The 18,400-nt window shown below is 47.0% G+C and overlaps 1 protein-coding gene across 1 annotated transcript; it reads right to left on the reverse strand.

Annotated features, from left to right (window-relative positions):
• Window positions 1-11,481: 11,481 nt before the first annotated feature.
• Window positions 11,482-17,876, reverse strand: LOC136515100 (heat shock 70 kDa protein 15-like). Its single transcript, XM_066508789.1, has 10 exons — window positions 17,635-17,876; window positions 16,065-17,291; window positions 14,008-14,217; window positions 13,831-13,926; window positions 13,515-13,739; window positions 12,924-13,118; window positions 12,700-12,846; window positions 12,441-12,590; window positions 12,087-12,217; window positions 11,482-12,000 (listed from the first exon to the last, which is right to left on the reverse strand). The coding sequence occupies exons 2-10, from the start codon at window positions 17,232-17,234 to the stop codon at window positions 11,760-11,762; spliced, it is 2,565 nt and encodes an 854-aa protein (XP_066364886.1). The 5' UTR covers window positions 17,235-17,291; window positions 17,635-17,876; the 3' UTR covers window positions 11,482-11,759.
• Between the last annotated feature and the right edge of the window lie 524 nt (window positions 17,877-18,400).

Consider the following 18,400-nt stretch of genomic DNA (forward strand, 5'->3'; position numbering starts at 1 on the left):
CGCCTCCCGTGCCAACGCCGCCGTGCCTCTACCACCGCCGTGTCCGCCCTGCTCTTCCCCGCACCAGCTCGTCGTGCCAGCGCTAGCCCTCGCTGAAGCCGCAGCCGCACACGTGCATCAACACCGCATCGCCCGTGCAAGCTTCACGCGCACGCCGTCGTCCACTCTTGCGCCGCCATCGTGCATCTGCCACTGGAGCCTCCACTGTAGTGTTATTTCTCCTCTCCACCGGGCCGCCAATTCATCGAAGTGCTTCGCAAACCCTAACCCTAGCCGGTTCCGAAGGTTCCCCACGTGACTTCTCTCCTTTTCTTGGATCATTGGTTCGTCAGCAAGTCGGTGCCGTTGAGGTGACAGGTGCAGTTGTCAGTTAACTCGGAGCCAAGCTCGCGAGTACGGACCGAGGCCAAGCCTTGAAAGTGTCAGTGGATAGTTAATCTTGATAGCGGTAGTTTTTCTCTTGTTAGATCAGATGGCTCGCACCAAGAACGTTGGTGGTGGTCCATGAGATGACGATTGGAGGCCCCCACCTCGCTTACCCACAGGAACCAAAGGCAAGGCGATGAAGCAAGTTACATCTAAGAAGCGCAAGTACCTCGACACAGAGACAGCGAGAGCAGCAGTAGTTGCTGAGGCCACAGAGCATGCCGAGAGAGGCGGTGCTCACAGTGGTGTTGTCATTGTAGATCAGCAGCTTACACCAGCACAGAGGGCAGCAGTTAAGGAGGCTGAGCGTCGTCATGGTGGTCCACCTAGGACTATCATGATGGCAGGATGTCGTCTGGCTATTGAGGAGCCTCAACCTTAGGGGGAGTCCTAGTAGGAGCCACAGCAGCAGCCCCCACCAGCAGAGCCTCAGCTAGCTCAGGAGATTCAGGAGGGCCAGCAGGCCGAGGAGACTGAGTAGGCACCCTAGCTACGCTGCTCTAGTCGTACCCATGTTCTAGTCTCACCGAGGCCACCGACACAGTGGAGGAGATCACGTCCACCGCCTAGACCATAGGGTTCTCCTCCAGTGGTACATCTTGACTTGAGGGCTGCCATGGCCAGGCAGGTTCGGCAGCTGAGATTTGTAGAGTTTGAGGTGTGGTTTCCTCTGAGGAGGGATGAGAGAGCAGTAGAGGGTTTCTACACGCCACTACAGGAGGATTTCTACAATGCTTATCTCAAAAGTGGGGCAGTGTTCAGATCTTAGAGAGTCTGCAGTATTGAGGCTATTATGGCAGCATCTATAGAGCATATCCGCCCTTACTTATCATATTTGCCGAGGCTGACAGATCTAATTGGTCGGACAGGATTGTATGTACCATCTTGGGTTCGGTAGTTCTATGCTTCACTCTATGTTGACCCGCAGCATAACTTCATACACTTTGTATTTAGAGGCAGAGACTACAAGGTGATGAGTTTTAGGGCCAGGGAGATACTGAGGCTACAGGAGCAGCCTGTTAGATTACATGAGGTATGTTATGGACAGCAGGAGCCTCCCAAGCGTCCTCATGGAGGTATGGTGGCCCCTACAGATCTTGTGCACCATTGCTTCAAGGAGCCCTTTGGTGAGGGGTCGAGGAGAAACCCTAGTGACCTTACTCCTACAGCTCATGTGCTAGAGGCTATCATCAGGAGGACATTACTTCCTAGGTTGGGATACAGAGAGGGTCTGACTCGCCTACAGCTCTGGCTCCTCAATACCCTGATGTAGTAGACAGTGTTCAACATTTGAGACCTCCTTCTATCAGAGATGGAGGATACTATAGCTGAGGGCTTCAAGGGTCGCAGGCAGCTTCCATATGCACATTGGATTACTTTCCTAATGCTTAAGGCTATGCAGGTTAGGACCCCTAAGATGGTTGCAGAGTACAAAGGTGCCACCACTGAGTTTCTAGCTTATAACATGGCACAGAGGATCAGACATAGCACACCATAGGCACCCACTCAGCCTCGCCGTCGTCCAGATATACCAGAGTCAGCAGCTCAGCAGGATGAGATTATCAGAGGCATAGCCGCTATTAAGGAGGAGCAGCTTGAGGCTCAGGAGGAGAGGACCGAGTCTAGTGACAGTTCGGATGACGACTACCGACCTATTCCTCAGATGCCTCCACGTAGACACGATGTAGAGGCCGGCAGTTCCAGCTCAGCTCCACCTGCACCATAGACGGACCCGGCCTTGATTGCTATTCTTGAGCGGATGCAGCAAGATCAGGCACGACAGGCTCAGGAGATAGCTACAAACTTTGCACAGTTTTAGGCATGTCAGGACGAGTTCCAGCGACAGCAGCAGATCCTCCAGCAGCAACAGCAGTAGATGCATTAGCAGTAGTTACTCATGTAGCAGCAGCTTATGGGATTTATGCAGCATGTAGTAACAGCACTTGGGGCTCCACTGCCACAGCCTTTACCCCAGCTTACTCAGCCTGCCACCACTTCAATGACTCTAGCAGTACAGCCCAGTGGGCTTCAGAGTCAGGGACAGCCTCCAGCTTTGTTTGCTTCTCGCACAGTATAGGTGTCCTAGTGGTTGTCCTCATTAGTGGTCGCCCCGTAGTTCACACCATATCATACGGGCTTCTCATCGGATCAGTCATCCTCGCTATTTGTGCCTGACACGTCAGTCTCCAGGAGTCTTGGAGCATCCTTCAGCGAGTTGATAGGCATGCCTACACCGCCATATATGCATACCGCCAGTCCTTCTATAGTAGCCCCTATCGCCGTGACTACTCAGAGGCTCCCTTCATCTGTCGCCTCTTTAGATCCTACGATAGATGTACCAGCAGCATCATAGGCCACACCTACCCCAGCTTAGACCCAGACCGCTTCAGCGACACTTCCAGCCACAGAGGGTCAGTTAGTACAGAGCTCAGGGTCAGATGATGATGGTGCCCAATTTCATCTTGCTCCTCGTACCTCAGCGCCCGGCTCGTCCGCTACAGCCCCGCCGACCGACCCTTAGGTTTTGGTGTTTGATGCCAAAGGGGGAGAGGGTTCGAGTATGTTGACTCAGGGGGAGCGACATTTAGGGGGAGCTAGTTATCTATTATTAGCTTATTATCTATTACATTTAGAGTTTCTATGTGTGTGATACATTATGCATCTATGTTTACTATTATAACTATGTGACAGTGATATCTATGTGATTGTGATATATGACATGTGTGCTCTCTACTTTGAATTATTTATATGTCATATCATTTGTGTTATGCTCATTTGCCTTTGCTTCCGCGTTTATACTCCGATGCAAATGAGCTCTATTACTTGTACACATGCTTATTTCATATCTTTTGAGTACATCGTGTTGGCTTGGGTCATATAAGTTTGCCTAACTCTTTTGCTCTTATTGACAAAAGCTTATATGAACCAAGCATAACAAAAACCTCACTCTTTCACATACTCGAGGTGGTATTATCATCAATCACCAAAAAGGGGGAGATTGAAAGTATTTAGGCCCCTTGTTGGGTTTCGGTGATTAATGATAATATAAGATTACTATGACTAACGTGTGTTTTGTAGAGGTAATTAAGTTAGGTCATGGTAATGGATATCAATTGGGCAATCAAGGTTGTCATGCCCCTACGATGAAAATCGTTTTGGTTTTCAAAGGATGGACGACAAGGTTAAGGATGACTAGTTCTAAGTGTTGATTGGAGTTGAAGTGACACTTAGAGTAGTTTAGGACTTTGTTTTTTCCTTTGGTCGTACTATTAAGGGGGGTTTGGACGGGTAGCTTGACCTAGGTGAGTCTAGTGAGTTAGGTGTGGTGCACACTTATTAAAACTAGCACTAGGTAGCTCCACAATAGCCCTATGATCCTATAGAGCAAACTTCATTCACATATGTTCGAGAGTTGAAAGTGAATGAGGGTCAAATGCTGACCGGATGCTGACTCCGGTGCGACCGGACGCTAGCCGTAGGGTCCGGTCAGTTCATTTGATCAAGAGACTGCGTTCGGTGCGACCGGACGCGGAGAGGCAACGTCCGGTCGACTCCAGTAAGGTTCCAGAGAAGAAAATCTGCGACCGGACGCGTCCGGTCAATACTGACCGGACCCTGAGGATCCAGCGTCTGGTCGAGTACAGTAAGCATCCAGTGAGGGTTTAATGCGACCGGACGCGTCCGGTCAGTGGTGATCGGACCCTGCCAGCGTCCGGTCAACACTTAAACACTAGAATACGGGTTGAACTGACCGGAGCGTCTGGTCAACATGACCGGAGCATCCAGTCACCCCGCAGAAGCTCATAACAGTTCGTTTTTCAAACTGCCTTATAAATTGGAGCTCCACTCGTGTGTGGAGTTACTTTTGCTCATTCCAACAGCTAAAAAACACGTTTGTGAGTGCCAAGAAGAGCAAGGTCCTAGTGAGGTAATTGAGATTTGTGAATCCAAGAGAGTAGCCTCATTAGTGAATCAAGAGTAGCAAAGTGTGCATCCACCGTTCTCATTAGGCTTCGAGTGATCAAGTGAAAGTTCGTGCTTGTTACTCTTGGTGATCGTCATCACCTAGACGGCTTGGTGGTGATTGGGAGCTTGGTGATCACCCGGCGGAGCTTGTGGGTGACCCAACTCAAGTTGTGAGCGGCTTTGGGTGATTCGCCGCGACGGAGTGTCGAAGAATCAACCCGTAGAGAGCACTTAATCCTTGCACGGATAAAGGGAGAGCTACACCCTTGCGCAATGAGGACTAGTGGGGAGTGGCGACTCTCTGATACCTCGGCAAAACATCGCCGCGTTCCTCTCTCTATTTACTTTGAGCATTTACTTTGAGCAATTCAATACTTATCTTTACATTAATAGAATTGCCATGCTAGAGTAAGTTTGGAACATAGGTTGCAAGTCCGTTGTGCGTTAGATTAATAGAAATATTTTTCTAGGCACAAAGGATTAATTAGGCTAACCGTATGATTTAATTATTACAAAAAAAATTTAGAATTAGCCTAATTCACTCTTCCTCCTGGGCATCTTGATCATTTCACCTTCTAAGGCCACCAGACTTGGAGAAGAAGGGGGAGAGATGCCAGATTTGAAGAGAAAGTTTGAGTGATGGATGGGTCCAAATAGTGAGCTATAGCTTTATTGAAAATAAAAGACTGGGTACTTTAAATCCACACAACAAAAGTTGGGAGAATCTTTTTTTTTTTGGACAATGGCAGAATCTTTAATTTAGTTGTCCACGTTGGACCCGGGCGTCCGCGGCCGTAGAAAGGTCAACTCGAAACGAACCTTCTTCCAAATTCTGAAATTCTGTCAGCATCAAAACGCGGCGAAGCAAAGGAAAGCAGAGCGTCCGGATCCCCCCGTCGCTCGGCAGCCGTCCCGGCACCAGGAATTCAGCAGGCTGGCACACCCACGAGCCAAAGCCTCGAAGCCGCCGCCTCCCCCAGTCCCCCTGCTCGGAAGAGAATCGGTAGAACCACTCGGCACCGCCCGCTTCTCCCTTCCCTATATAAAGCAGGCACCGCACCGATCCGAGCTTCGTCCCTCAGGTCGCCTCGTCATCAGATCAGCCACCCAACCAACCAACCAGAGCCTCGCCTCCACCAGTTCACTTCGCACGCACGCACGCACGCGAGGTCCCGGGCTGATCGATCCGTGCCGCTGCCGCAGCAGCCTTTCGGTCGTTCGCCGCCGTGGTGCTAGCTAGCGCGCCGCCGATAGATGGGGTCGGTGAAGAAGGCGGCAGTGGCGGAGAAGTCGGCGGCGCGGGCGGCAGGGCTGCGGCGGGCGGTGGACGGCAGGACGGTGGACCAGGCGGTGGCGTACGTGCTCATGGCCGCCGCGCTCGCCGTCACCTACCTCGTGCACTGAGCTTCGTCGGTCCGTCGGTGCGCGTCCGCGGGGTGTTGAGTTCTTCGCCATGGATCGAGTAGTGTTTGTACAGCTCGCTACTGCCTGATATCGTAAGACACGCGCAATAAACGCTGTGTACGCGCCCCTGCACAGCGTTTGTCGAATTTTGTAATAACAAAGAAAAGAAGCTAAGATTCCTTTTTATTGCGCGTTTATTTGTTGTCTCGGCTCGATGCGTGCCTTCTCCATGTCCTGTCACCAAAAATCGGACTTGTCAAGTTCCCATCGTGTCTCGATGCATCTCCCATTCTACCTGTGTCTCGCTGCCTGCCGCTGCACCACGCGGCGCCACCTCCTGTCGCGGCTCAACTGGTGGTGTGACGGTGTCCGACGGCCACGCCTGCCGTATGGGCACTCTCGATGAGGATACGAGAACTCTTCTCTGTAAATGATTTAGGTTAATTTTTTTTTATCTTCGGTGGAGCGTAGAGAGAGAACAGGGTCACATGTCTTCCCCTGCTATATAAATAATTTCACCAGACACTACTTGAAGGTGGTCACAAAGTTCACCCGTCTCTAAAAAAAAATATCTAAGCATTTGGACACGGTCGTTTTACTTATGGAGGCAGATAAAAATTGTCGATCTCTTAAATTAGATTTACGAAGGCAGCCAAAATATCTTCTCTGTAAATGATTTAAGTTAAATTTTTTTTTATCTTCGGTGGAGCGTAGAGAGAGAACAGGGTCACATGTCTTCCCCTGCTATATAAATAATTTCACGAGGCACGTGGTCACAAAGTTCACCGGTCTCTAAAAAAATATCAAAGTATTGGGAGGTGGTCGTTTTACTTACGGAGACGGATAAAAATTGTCGGTCTCTTAAATTAGATTTAAGATGGCAGCTAAAATTTACCTGTCTCTCAAAATAGATTTACAAGGCGAGACTCTTAAGAGGTCCATCTTCAACTAATGGTGACCAGTTTTAGAGGCGTGCCCGCCTCTGTTAGAGCATCTCCAAGAGTCTTTCTAAAATTTGCTCTCTAAATCATTATATGGAGAGTCATTTGAGTAAAAGTCGTTTTCTATATCTTTATATTCTCCAAAAACTTTTCTATATCTTGTACACACTCTAGAGAGTCATCTTTACTCTCTATCTCTGGCTTGCGAGAAATACGGAATATAGGATGTCTATATTTGGAGATCCAATTAAAGAGGCTGTTGACGGGTATTTCTTCACCAAAACGTCTATTCATGTAAATAAGGAAGAATAAAAAGAGTCTTTTAGGGGTGCTCTTAATGTGGTCGTGCCCACTATCGGTTAGGGCAATCCATCTCAACCCGAGAACAAGGTCACAGTATATAAACGAAATGAATCTCTAGCCCACCACAAACCCCTTTCTCTCTCCTAACTCACCCCGTCAGCGCCCCTCTCTCTTCTCACCCGCGGGTGTGACGCCTCTCTCTTCTCTCCCTCACCTCTCTTAGTGTCAGCAATAGGGGCTACGCGCCCCATGACGGGGAGGGGCGTGTGGCCCGGCGGCGACAGCGGATCCGGCGAGCACGGCCCCCCTCCCGGCCTCCCCAAATAAGATGGGTATGAATTTGGGTGCTGATCTTGGATACCCAGCGACAGGTATAACTACGACATAAATGGTTTGTACTGGCGGTAATTTTTGAATGAAAGGTCAACGGAAATGGTGCCCTTGTATAGTTTTGCTAGAGTCAGCTTAAGAACCATCGATGTAAATGTATTTACACTAGCGGTTGGCATGACGCTATCACCCTGTAAATAGATTTACATAAGCGGCAGGGTTAAGCCAACCGTCAATATAAACACTTTACAAAGGTTGTTTATGTTGGCGGTCATTTAAACCAACCGCTGGTATTAAGATGTATCTTCACTGACAGGTCATTGCCACAGGCACACATATTTGTTTCTAGTGATACCTGTTCTTTACAAGTCGCCAGTAAAAAACCAGCCGCTAAAAAAACCCGTTTGTAGTAGTGCAGTTGATTATCCATAGATGAATATTTAACTCAATTCATCGTCACCTGTTAGTAGAAATGTGTGGATCTGAAAATTACAAAGGTCCACTTAGCTATGGTTCCCTAAAGTGGGACCAAATGTTACACTAATCTGCATAAATTACCAGCTGCCATATTTACTATTGAGTGTGGACGAGCACAAATGTTACACACTCGAATGGAAAGTTCGGCAGACGCACAGCACAACACCCGCATCTACGTGTCTGGCCTAGGTCCCAGCTTCCTTCGTGACTGCCAACACGGTTCTCCGACCGCGAAGATGCTCTGGACCTTCTCCGTTCTCACGTTCGGAAGCACTTCCTCAAGCTTTCCTACACGCGGTAACACTGTCTCAGTTATACATGGGCCCCGCGCGGTCTGGACCCGCACGTCAGCGACCAAGCATCACCGTGACGTAACGTCCTCACGTCACGGTTCCGCTGACCACAGCCAGCTGGCCAGCTGGCCAGCCGGTCCATGAACTCAACCAAGCAGTCCAACGCGGCGGCCTCTCCGTCCTCTCGGTCTCGGAGACCAGAAAGAAATGAAATGGAACTTCTCCTGAGCCATCTGTTCGGTTTCTAGGACTAGACCTAGGGATTATTATAACTTATCAAGATTATACAAATTAGGGCTCATTCGTTTCAGCTGAATCCAGTCCAGAAATAATTCCTGTTCACTCAAGCTTATTCAAATTAGATAACAAATCCAGCCACGAATATTTCCAGGGAGTCATTCCCCTTGAAACGAACGAGGCCTTAATGTATCATTCCAACCGGGAATTGTTCCAGGAACTCATTCATGAGTAACCAACGAGCCCTAAATAGTGTTCAAAGCCACTGAGAGCACCAGCAACGTAGGCTGACAATGTTGTTAGCCTCAACCTAAGAAACATGGTACACAGTGGACGCGGGTGAGTTTGAGACACAGGTCTCGCAACGCGGGCATGGTAATTACATTATTTTTTTCACAGCCTTTTCCATCACAGCTTTCTTTGTTGTCAACTTGATGTGATCCCAAGCATGCATCGGTGTCTCCCTTCACCATAACGCGAACTTCAGATGCTGCTTCAACTGTCAGACGAGGCCTACGGTTCTTCTGCTGTGAGACCACCGACCACTGTGATCTGGATATCTGTTGCTGATGCCGATTTGAGGTAGCACGCTAACTTGGAGCGTTAGGGAAGCCCTGACCAGATGGCAGAGAAGGAAGCTTCTCTTTTCTCGGCTCCGCATCGAACATTCCACCAGGGCTCAGCCAACACGTGAATGACTGAACGACAGGCCTTCTCCGGTCAAAAGACATACAAAAGAAAAAAGAACACGTGAAGGAGATACACAAAAGTGCAATGGAGTTGTGCCGGCTGTGTTGATATCTCAATTCAGCGGCTTGTTGCAGCCTTTGTTGTTTTCTGAGTTGTTAGCTCTTAGTTGCTTTCTTTGTGAGTCATGTTGCTTTGTTGTATTTCTGTGGTTTTACCTGGTCTGGGTTCATCTCTTTTTTAATATAATTGACGGCTCTCCTGACTGATTTGTTTAAAAAAAAAGTGCAATGGTCATCAGCAGTGTAGTTAACAAAGCCAGCCAGTCCTGTCGTCAGCCGCGTCTTTTTCCCCCTTCTGTCCAGCTTCAGATTCTCAGTGGATTCATAAGCGTGGAGGAATTGAAAACATTGCTGCGAAAGCAGAGCAAATACGAAACTTTTACTCGTATATTAAAGTTTCTCAAAGTGCTTGATGGCAGGGAACAGAGATAGAACTAAATAACATTATTCTATATTATTTATATATAGCGTGGATAATAAGGACGGAAAGAGACAAGGTCGTGAGTAGCCGTTACCCAATCCAGCCACCACACTTAAAAATAGATCCCAATCCAGTCACCACACTTAAAAATAGATGAGGTCTATACAACCATATGTTTTATACAGTTTCAACATATAAAAATTTTTTCACTATAGAATTAAGATCCAACAGCCTCTACCATTTTTCTATCTCTAGCCTCCACAGATCACAGATTATAATTTTTTTTCTATGGAAGGACAAATCATAGATCCATCGTCGTCGCCGTCGCTGCCGCCACTGCCATGGACTAATTAGGCTTAAAAAATTCGTCTCGCAAAGTAGTCACAATCTGTACAATTAGTTATTGTTTTAGTCTATATTTAATACTTTATGCAGGCAGTGGCGGATGCACGATGCGGGATAAGGGGGGGCTAAAACAATGGAGATGTTGATTTGCATGAAGATTTAATGGTGAAATCAAGCTTTTGCTACAGTGATTAGGCTTGAAATCAAGAAATTAGGGGGGGGGCTGGAGCCCCCCCCCCCAGCCCCCCCTGTGGATCCGCCGCTGCATGCAGGTGTCCAAACGTATGATATGATAGGGACTAAATTTTAAGAGTCTGTCTACTACACAACCATGTGTTTTATGCAGACACATGAATTTTTTGCACCATAGGATTAAGATCCAACAGCCTCCCCCTTCTTCTACCTCTAGCCTCCAGCCTCCAGCCTCCACAGATCACAATTTTTTTTCTATGAAAAGACAAATCACAGATCCGTCGCCGCCGCCACTGCTGACGTCTTGCCGCCGCCGCCACTTCTGATATGATGATCGATATCCTTCCATTCATCCATTGGTGCTTTTCAGACAGTTGATGTTGGTTTCGCACCTTCCACTGGCTGGTACGATAGGCTGTGTAGACGGACATTGTTCTTTTACGCTGGAACTGGTGCAACGTCCAGCGGCCGGCTGCATCGACCATGTGGTATCACGAGCAGACTAATGCAACTGCGTTTCCCCGTTGCTGGATCACGCATGTCAGTGCGGCGGTGACAACCAGGCTGTTGACAGGTGGGCCCGAAACAATGAAAAGATCGATCAAGCTACAGCCATTGCATGCAGCAAAGCCATGGGCAATAGCTAGCAGCAATACAACCTGACAAAGAGAGAGGGATATAGATAAAAAAAAATCATGTGTTATTTTTTTTACTAAGGCCTTGTTTAGTTAGCGAAAGTTTTTGGAAAATGGTACTGTAGCATTTTCATTGTTATTTGGTAATTAGTGTCCAATCATAGTCTAATTAGACTTAAAAGATTCGTCTCGTGAATTTCGTCTAAACTGTGTAATTAGTTTTATTTTTTATTTATATCTAATGCTTCATACATGCGTCCAAAGATTCGATGTGATGGGAAATCTTGAAAAAATTTACAAAATTTTGAGAACTAAACAGGCACTAAAACATGTGTGTTGTATAGCATTTCTGAATTTTAAGACGATGAACTAAACAAGACCTTACATTGCCGGCTGGCGGGTTCCTTAAGCACTCAATTCTCAGTCTATATATATAGAATATAGAATTAGACAAACAACGTCGTCGACCGATACAGATTAGACATGCGCGAACCAACATTGCAAGTTTGCAACCTCTTATACTTTATTATATATAACATACAGATACGCTAAAAAGGAGATGACTTAACGGTTAAACATACCTCACAAGAGACTGAAAGCGCAGTTTCTTCACAAAGTTCAACACGTAAAAAACTGCTTAGATTCTATACGCGCAAAAACATTCAGAGAAACCAGTAGCCATTTCTTGTTTCGAGAATATGTAGCCTTCAACGAAACATGTATCACGTTAACTCTGACGCAACCAAATTCAAGGAATCTAAGTGCCACTAAGTAATAAACATGTAAATATACCTTTGGTCGAATCATCCACAACATTCGATTATGAGATTCCAATGGTACAATTCGATCATGCAACGTTTCTATTCGGATTTAGTCCAGACCAAAACAACGCTGGACAAGACGCATACCTCAGTCTAACTGTCCAACCCCCAAACGAAATCGCTTGGGAGAACGCTAGTGTAGCCTTTTAAATTCATCCACCTACCAGACACAATAACAGGAAAATTTGATCCATCATAAGACAGATATGACAGCTAAACTTATGGCGTGGCAGTATCAGCAGAATCGTCAGGCTTGTCCATGTCCATTTGCTCACCGGAGGCCTGCTGCACACCTCCCTCACTCCCCGGCTCACCACCAGCTGCACCAGACCCGCTTTGTTGTTGCTCTGGTGTTTGAGGCTCAGGTGCTTGGGTTTCAGGCTGTGGCGGTGGAGTCTGTGGTGGCGGAGTCTGTGCCTTCGGAGCTGGCTTTGGTTTTGTCATGATCGGTTTGCAGAACCTGTAAAACATGGTTTCAGAACCAAGTGTCAGAATCACAGTGTTATATTCAGATTGATGTGAGAGAAAGCTTCTTTGACAACGAACCGGTCAAGTGTTTCAGCTTTCTTCTTCAGATCTGATACAAGCAGCACAGGATTAGCATGCTTCGGTAGGGCATCCTGCTGCTGCTTCCTCTCTCTTAACCAGTTCTCTGCTTCAGAGCACTCATTGATGACCTGCCCCCAACAGAACAGATTAGCAACTATCAGTAAGATTTGCCTCTTCTACAGCACATGCTTGGCAATAAATCACAGGTCATGACGACCATAACAGGGAACAGATCATGAGATCAATCATGTCCACCCCTGCCCATGAGCATTCAACAGCTAGTATCCAGAGGCATAGTACACAGTGCTACTGAAACCAAAGAATTAAAAAAGGAGTGTCACTCTGACCTACCTTCTGTTTCTCAGATATGTCGATATGGTTAAACTTTTGGTCATTGGACAACGCAGCCTCTCTGAAACTGCTGATACAGTACACCAATTGATCTACGGCGGAACCCCTTTCCGTCCACTCCTTGTACCGTGCCTCAATTGGATCACCAATCTGCAATTGAAGAAAACGGGTGTCATCTAATCCACAAACAAGCAAGAAGAGAAGTCTCCGTGGGCATAGTAGACCAAGCAGTGCTGTAATTCAGTGCATATAGGAATACCTTTTTGAGCTCTTCCAGCTTAGAAATATAGACTCCCTTTGCCTCGTCCTCACCATCTTCATATAGCCAATCTTCAACCTCCTGAAGCTTTGCGATCAACCCTTCCTTCTCCCCGGGTGTGACAAAATCGCTGTACTTGTCGTAGAGCTAAATACAAGGAAACAAACCATTAGATACTGCCTATGTTCACAAGGAAAACCATCAGGGCATGCATATCCACATACCTTATTACGCATGTCATAGACATAAGCTTCCACAGCATTTTTCTTCTCTTTGGTTTCTTCCATTACTCTATCCTGAAGAGCCATCTCATACTCTTTCTCTACAGCCTTCTGCAGGTCAGCTGCAGCCAAGGCCCCATAGACCAACTCATGGACCAGAACTGAAGTTTTCTTAACTTTCCTTTTCGATGGCTCAACCTAAATAAAATATATAAAGTAAATCAACAAATATCTTCTGAACATACATCCAAAGCATTCATGAACCGAACAAGACTGCAAGTATATAACTTGCATGAAATTAATCAGAAAAATTTCAACACATGTGAACACAAGAATGATAGCCTATTCCTACAGTGGGGGCTTCCCCTGCTGTATTTCCCGTTCAAAAGAAAAAAGAATGATAGCCATAAATTAACCTTCTGTAATAACATTTCAAGATACGACATCCAGCAGTCAGAATAAACAGAAAGAACGGATTATGGAAGCTCACTCATAACAATCTAAAAACCATTAAATTCATCAGCATGCTTCAAACAAAATATCATCCATCCACATGTACTAATAAATCCAAAATTTGTGAAGAATATATCACACCTTTGCATCAGTTTCCATTGGAACAGATTTTTCCTCAGGATCTTGTGCTCCATTTTCCGCTGCAGGAGCAGCCTCAGTAGAATCAGCACTTTTAGGCTCATGCATATTCACGTCCGTTCCAGAAACAGGATCACTTGGTGCATCATCTGTGTCCATCTTTGTAGTATCTTTCGGAGCTTCGTTTGCAGATGACACTGGAACTTCCACATCATCCTCCTCCAGCATCTGCATGCAAAAATAGCATAAAGCAGAGTGTTGGAAACACTTGACAGCTATCCCAAAGAAGGCTCAATGATCGCCTAGTCTAGTAACTTACCAATGCTGAATCAACTGTGACAATCCCATGGATGTTGAGACGCACTTTAACTTTCAGTTTGGCCTTCTCACCTTTGGAGGGTTGGAAAGGGCCAATCTACATAGATTTTAGCATATTATAGCAACTAGCAACAGAAGAACTATAGTATAACATGAACACTGTGTAAGGGTTGCTTACTGTGTAAGTGCTTATCTTTTGTGGAATTTGCGAGTCGCATGTGTCCACATACAAAACATCAACTTCAAATGTACTGGATTTATAGAAGGTTAGAGCTTTAATGCTAGGAATTGCATTCCCCTTCGGGAATACAATGGTCTGTTGGGGTGCACTGTTCTGGGAGTCTTGTTTCCATGACAATGCAATTGAGAAAGGAAACCCATCATTAACCTGCAAACCATCAATCCAGAGTCATCATTAGGATATAAGGCATAATTCAAAAAGAAAAAAAAAAGAAACAATGCATAATAAACATATCATATCCTAATCATACATTTAAGAAGGTTCTATATCATTAGGTTCGAAAATACGTAATAATACAGTACCATGTCCTTTTATGAGAATCAAACTGCTACTGTTGAACATGAAGCTAATCAACATGATGTGACAGATGTCTCCACAAAATACACCACTAAAGGTAATGCAGGGGGTGCTTTTTAACACTACCACAGTAGTGCATATGGAAAAATGAAATGAACTTGAGCACCTACATTCCAGCAAAAACTAGAGCAATTTTTCCATAAGACCTTTTGAAAAAAAAAATGACCAGACAGATGACTGAGCAATCACATGCATTAAATTAAATACAGTAAGTATTAGACACCATGGGATTGCACTTACTAGGAAGCCGGAAGGTAGATAGTATTACCAACCAATCTGAATCACAAGTATACACAGTGTTCCACAAGGCAGAATTCCGCAGCCACCTAGGCGCGAGTAAGGGCTAGGCGGAGGGGGACCGCAGTGACTAGAGCTAGGTGGCCCCTAGGCAGACGAGGTGGCGTTGAAGGAGTTGGAGCCGCGCGGGCAGCCCGATTTTTGGTGGGCAGTTGGAGCTGCGCGGGCAGCCCAATTTTTGGTGGGCGTATGCTCGCGCACGGACGGGAAGCACGGGATTGGCGGCCACAAGGCGGAATTCCGCAGCCGCCTAGGCGCGAGTAGGCGCTAGGCGGAGGGGGACTGCAGTTAGGCGGCCCCTAGGCAGACGAGGTGGTGTTGAAGGAGTTGGAGCCGCGCAGGCAGCCCGATTATTGGTGGGCAGATGCTCGCGCACGGATGGGAAGTGCAGGATTGGCGGGCAGACACGCGCACAGGGAGGGAAAGCGCGGGATTTGGCAGGTGCACACGGGAAAAGAAGGAAGCGGGCGTGCAGGAAAAGTAAAGGGCAGGCCCATGAACTGCTTCCTCAGCTCTCCTCTGCTCCCTGTCTGGTTGTCTCCTGTCTCCTCTGCTCCTCTGTTCCATGTCTCCTCTGCTCGTCTCCTCTGCACTGCCTAGGAAATGCCTAGGGGCTTGCCTAAGCACACCTAAGCTCTAGGCTCAAGCTTACCGCCTAGCGCCTTTTTTTAACCTTGAGTATACATATCTGGTACTCCACTAAACACCCATTTCACCAATTTATGGGCAATAGTGCATGTCATTGTAATGACAAAGGACAATGCACCTAATACTGACACAACAAGCCGATCTCAACAGCTGAGATGGCATTGAGGCCTTGTTGAGATTGCAAGTTTTTTCACTCTCTCTCCATCACATCAAATCTTTGGACACATGCATGGAGTATTAAATGTAGATAAAAAAATAACTAATTACACAGTTTGATTGTAAATTACGAGACGAATCTTTTGAGCCTAGTTAGGCCATGATTGGACAATAATTGTCAAATACAAACGAAAGTGCTACAGTGCCGAATACTGATTCCTAACCCCAATCTAAACAAGGCCTGAAAGTAAAAAAAAAAGGTGACAAGACTATTCAATTATTGACACGAAAGTTATAAACTATTTTGCTTGAACTTGCAGTTCCAATGGACACATTTTTCCAAACATTAGTAAGTCAGAGTGCGCAGCAACACACAGCTTTCCAAACCTTAATATGTTAAGTCAGTATGCAATTATTGCAGTATTAATTAGTGTCAATGAAGCATAGACAACAATTTATGATATAGACCAGGACTAGAATAATCTAACCATTCCATAGCTTAAAACCAGATATAGAAAAAAAGAATGAGCTCATACCTGGAATTCCCGCACTTTGAAAGTGGGGCTGAGAATAGCACACTGAAGAGCACATCCTCGGGCAACACACTCGCTTGCATTCATGGTTCGCCTCGGCTCCTTCCCAAAAAATTCAGTGATTATCTTGATTATGGCTGGAACACGAGAACCAGATCCGACAACCTCAACAAAGTGCACATTTTCAGTTGTCAAGCCAGCTTCAGCCAAGGCCTTCTCCAAGGGTCCTTTGACCCGTTCCAGCACAGGTGCACTGATGTGTTCAAACTCTTCCCTCTTAATAAACCCTCTCACATCCTTCTCATCCATCAAGCACTCAATGTTCAGTGGAGCCTCTGGGTTGGCGCTCAGCACCTTCTTAAGCTTCTCACACGCCACACGCAACCTAAGGCATGCGCGGGCATTCTGGTAGACATCAATCTTGTACTCTTCTTTGAACTTTGCCGCAAAGTGCTTGAAGAGGGCCTCATCGAAGTCCCTCCCGCCAAGAGAACGGTCATATGCATGTGAAAGCATCTTGAGCTGCCCCTTCTTGTAACTGACGATGCTGACTTGCATGCTAGCATGACCGACATCAACAAATGCAACGTTTAGCTGGTCATGCTCTGGGAGGTCAGTCTTATAAATGCCATAAGCCAACGCCGTGGCAGTTGTCTCATGGAATAGCCGCAACGGGCGGAGGCCCGCAATAGTAGCGGCATCAAGAACAGCCCTGCGCTGCAAATCACTAAAGTACACAGGGATGCCAATGCAGCAATCGACAACCGCTGTCTTCAGGTTCCCCTCAGCAATGCCCTTCAGATTGGACAGCACCATGGCAAGCAGCTGGGTGGGGGTGAACGTCCGCTCCTCGCCCAGGAACCGCACATGGACCAGGGGAAACCCATCAGGCCCCTCCGTGACAAGGAACGGGAAGGAGGCGAGATCGCTCTGCAGCTCGGGGTCGGAGAACTTGCAGCCGAGCAGGCGCTTGATCTGAGAGATGGAGTTCTTGGGGTTCATGGTCGAGGACGCGGCGCCGGCCGTGCCGATGAACCGCTGCTTGTCCCCGAAGCAGACGATGGCGGGTGTCTCGCGCTTGGACTCCTCGTTGAGGACCACGTCGATGCCGCGCTGCCGCGCGACTGCCACGATGCAGCTCTCATTGCCGAGGTCGAATCCCACAACGCTCATCTTCGGTCCACCCTCAGCTGCTGACCACTACCGAATAGATCGGATCACAATCAATCCCTGCAAACAGCAGCGAGATCTCGCTGTTAGGCACGCCAGCGGCATCACAATAATCATAGGCATATACAAACGTCAACCTTGTCCTCCTCAGCCACAGAAAAATCTACAGAAGAAATCGATTTTTCAATCCAAAAGCGCCACAAAACCCGATCTAAAACCTCTGAAACCCCCAAAACCCGGCCGTCGGCTAAATCTCGAAAAACATGTATAAAACGCGATTTCAAAACGCTAAAAAAAATCCGAAGACAGGCAAAACTGACTGATTATTTAGGTTGACCGGAGGACGCAGAGGCCGGCATGGAGTTCTCGCGCGGAGAAAGAAGGCGGAGGGATCGGATCGTACCTGCGGCGGCGCAGGACAGGGCGGAGCGGGGCCGAGGCCGAGGCCTTTGGAGACCTCCTGAAACTCGGTCCTAGCAGGCAGCGGGGCCTCGACTTCTCGCGTCGTAGTCGTCACTCGTCGTCGTCGTCTCCACGAGCGCCTTCGCGAGGGGCGGCGGCGATATATCTCACCGAGTACGAGGGGCGGCCGAGCGGTGCGACGTGGTGTCGGGTGTGGCCGTGAACGTTCTAGGAGTTGCCAGAGATGTTGTTCGTTCCTCCGTCTGACCGTAACGGGTTGTTGATCGTTCGTCCATCTGACCTGTTGGGCCCGCGTTCGGAGGGTGCACAATAGAACGTTCTGGACTCTTCATGACTCCTGTTGGAACGGAGGTCGCCAGGTCGACGAATTGTGCGGGCTATTAAATTAGGCCTTTGGCTGTCTAGGACTAAAAGTTTTAGTCATTTTAGTCTTTGAACTAAAAGTGAACTAAAATGGTGTTTAGTATCTTAAACTAAAATGGACTAAAGTAGAGAGAGAGGACAATAACTGAGAGGCATGGGTGTCCTCAACACTTTTTAGTCCATTTTTTTCACTAAAGGACTAAATGATTTTAGTTCATTTTTAGTCCAAGTATTTGGCTGTTTAGTCCAACTAAAGTGTAGATTTTAATCCAAAATACTTTAGTCCATGGGAACTAAACACCCCCTTAGTTGGTAAGCGATAAGCGATTAGGTTATAATATATTAATTAACGATTAGGTTATAATATATTAATTAATGATTAG

The sequence above is a fragment of the Miscanthus floridulus genome, chromosome 17, assembly GCF_019320115.1.
Source record: "Miscanthus floridulus cultivar M001 chromosome 17, ASM1932011v1, whole genome shotgun sequence".
In the NCBI taxonomy this organism is placed as follows: domain Eukaryota; kingdom Viridiplantae; phylum Streptophyta; class Magnoliopsida; order Poales; family Poaceae; genus Miscanthus; species Miscanthus floridulus.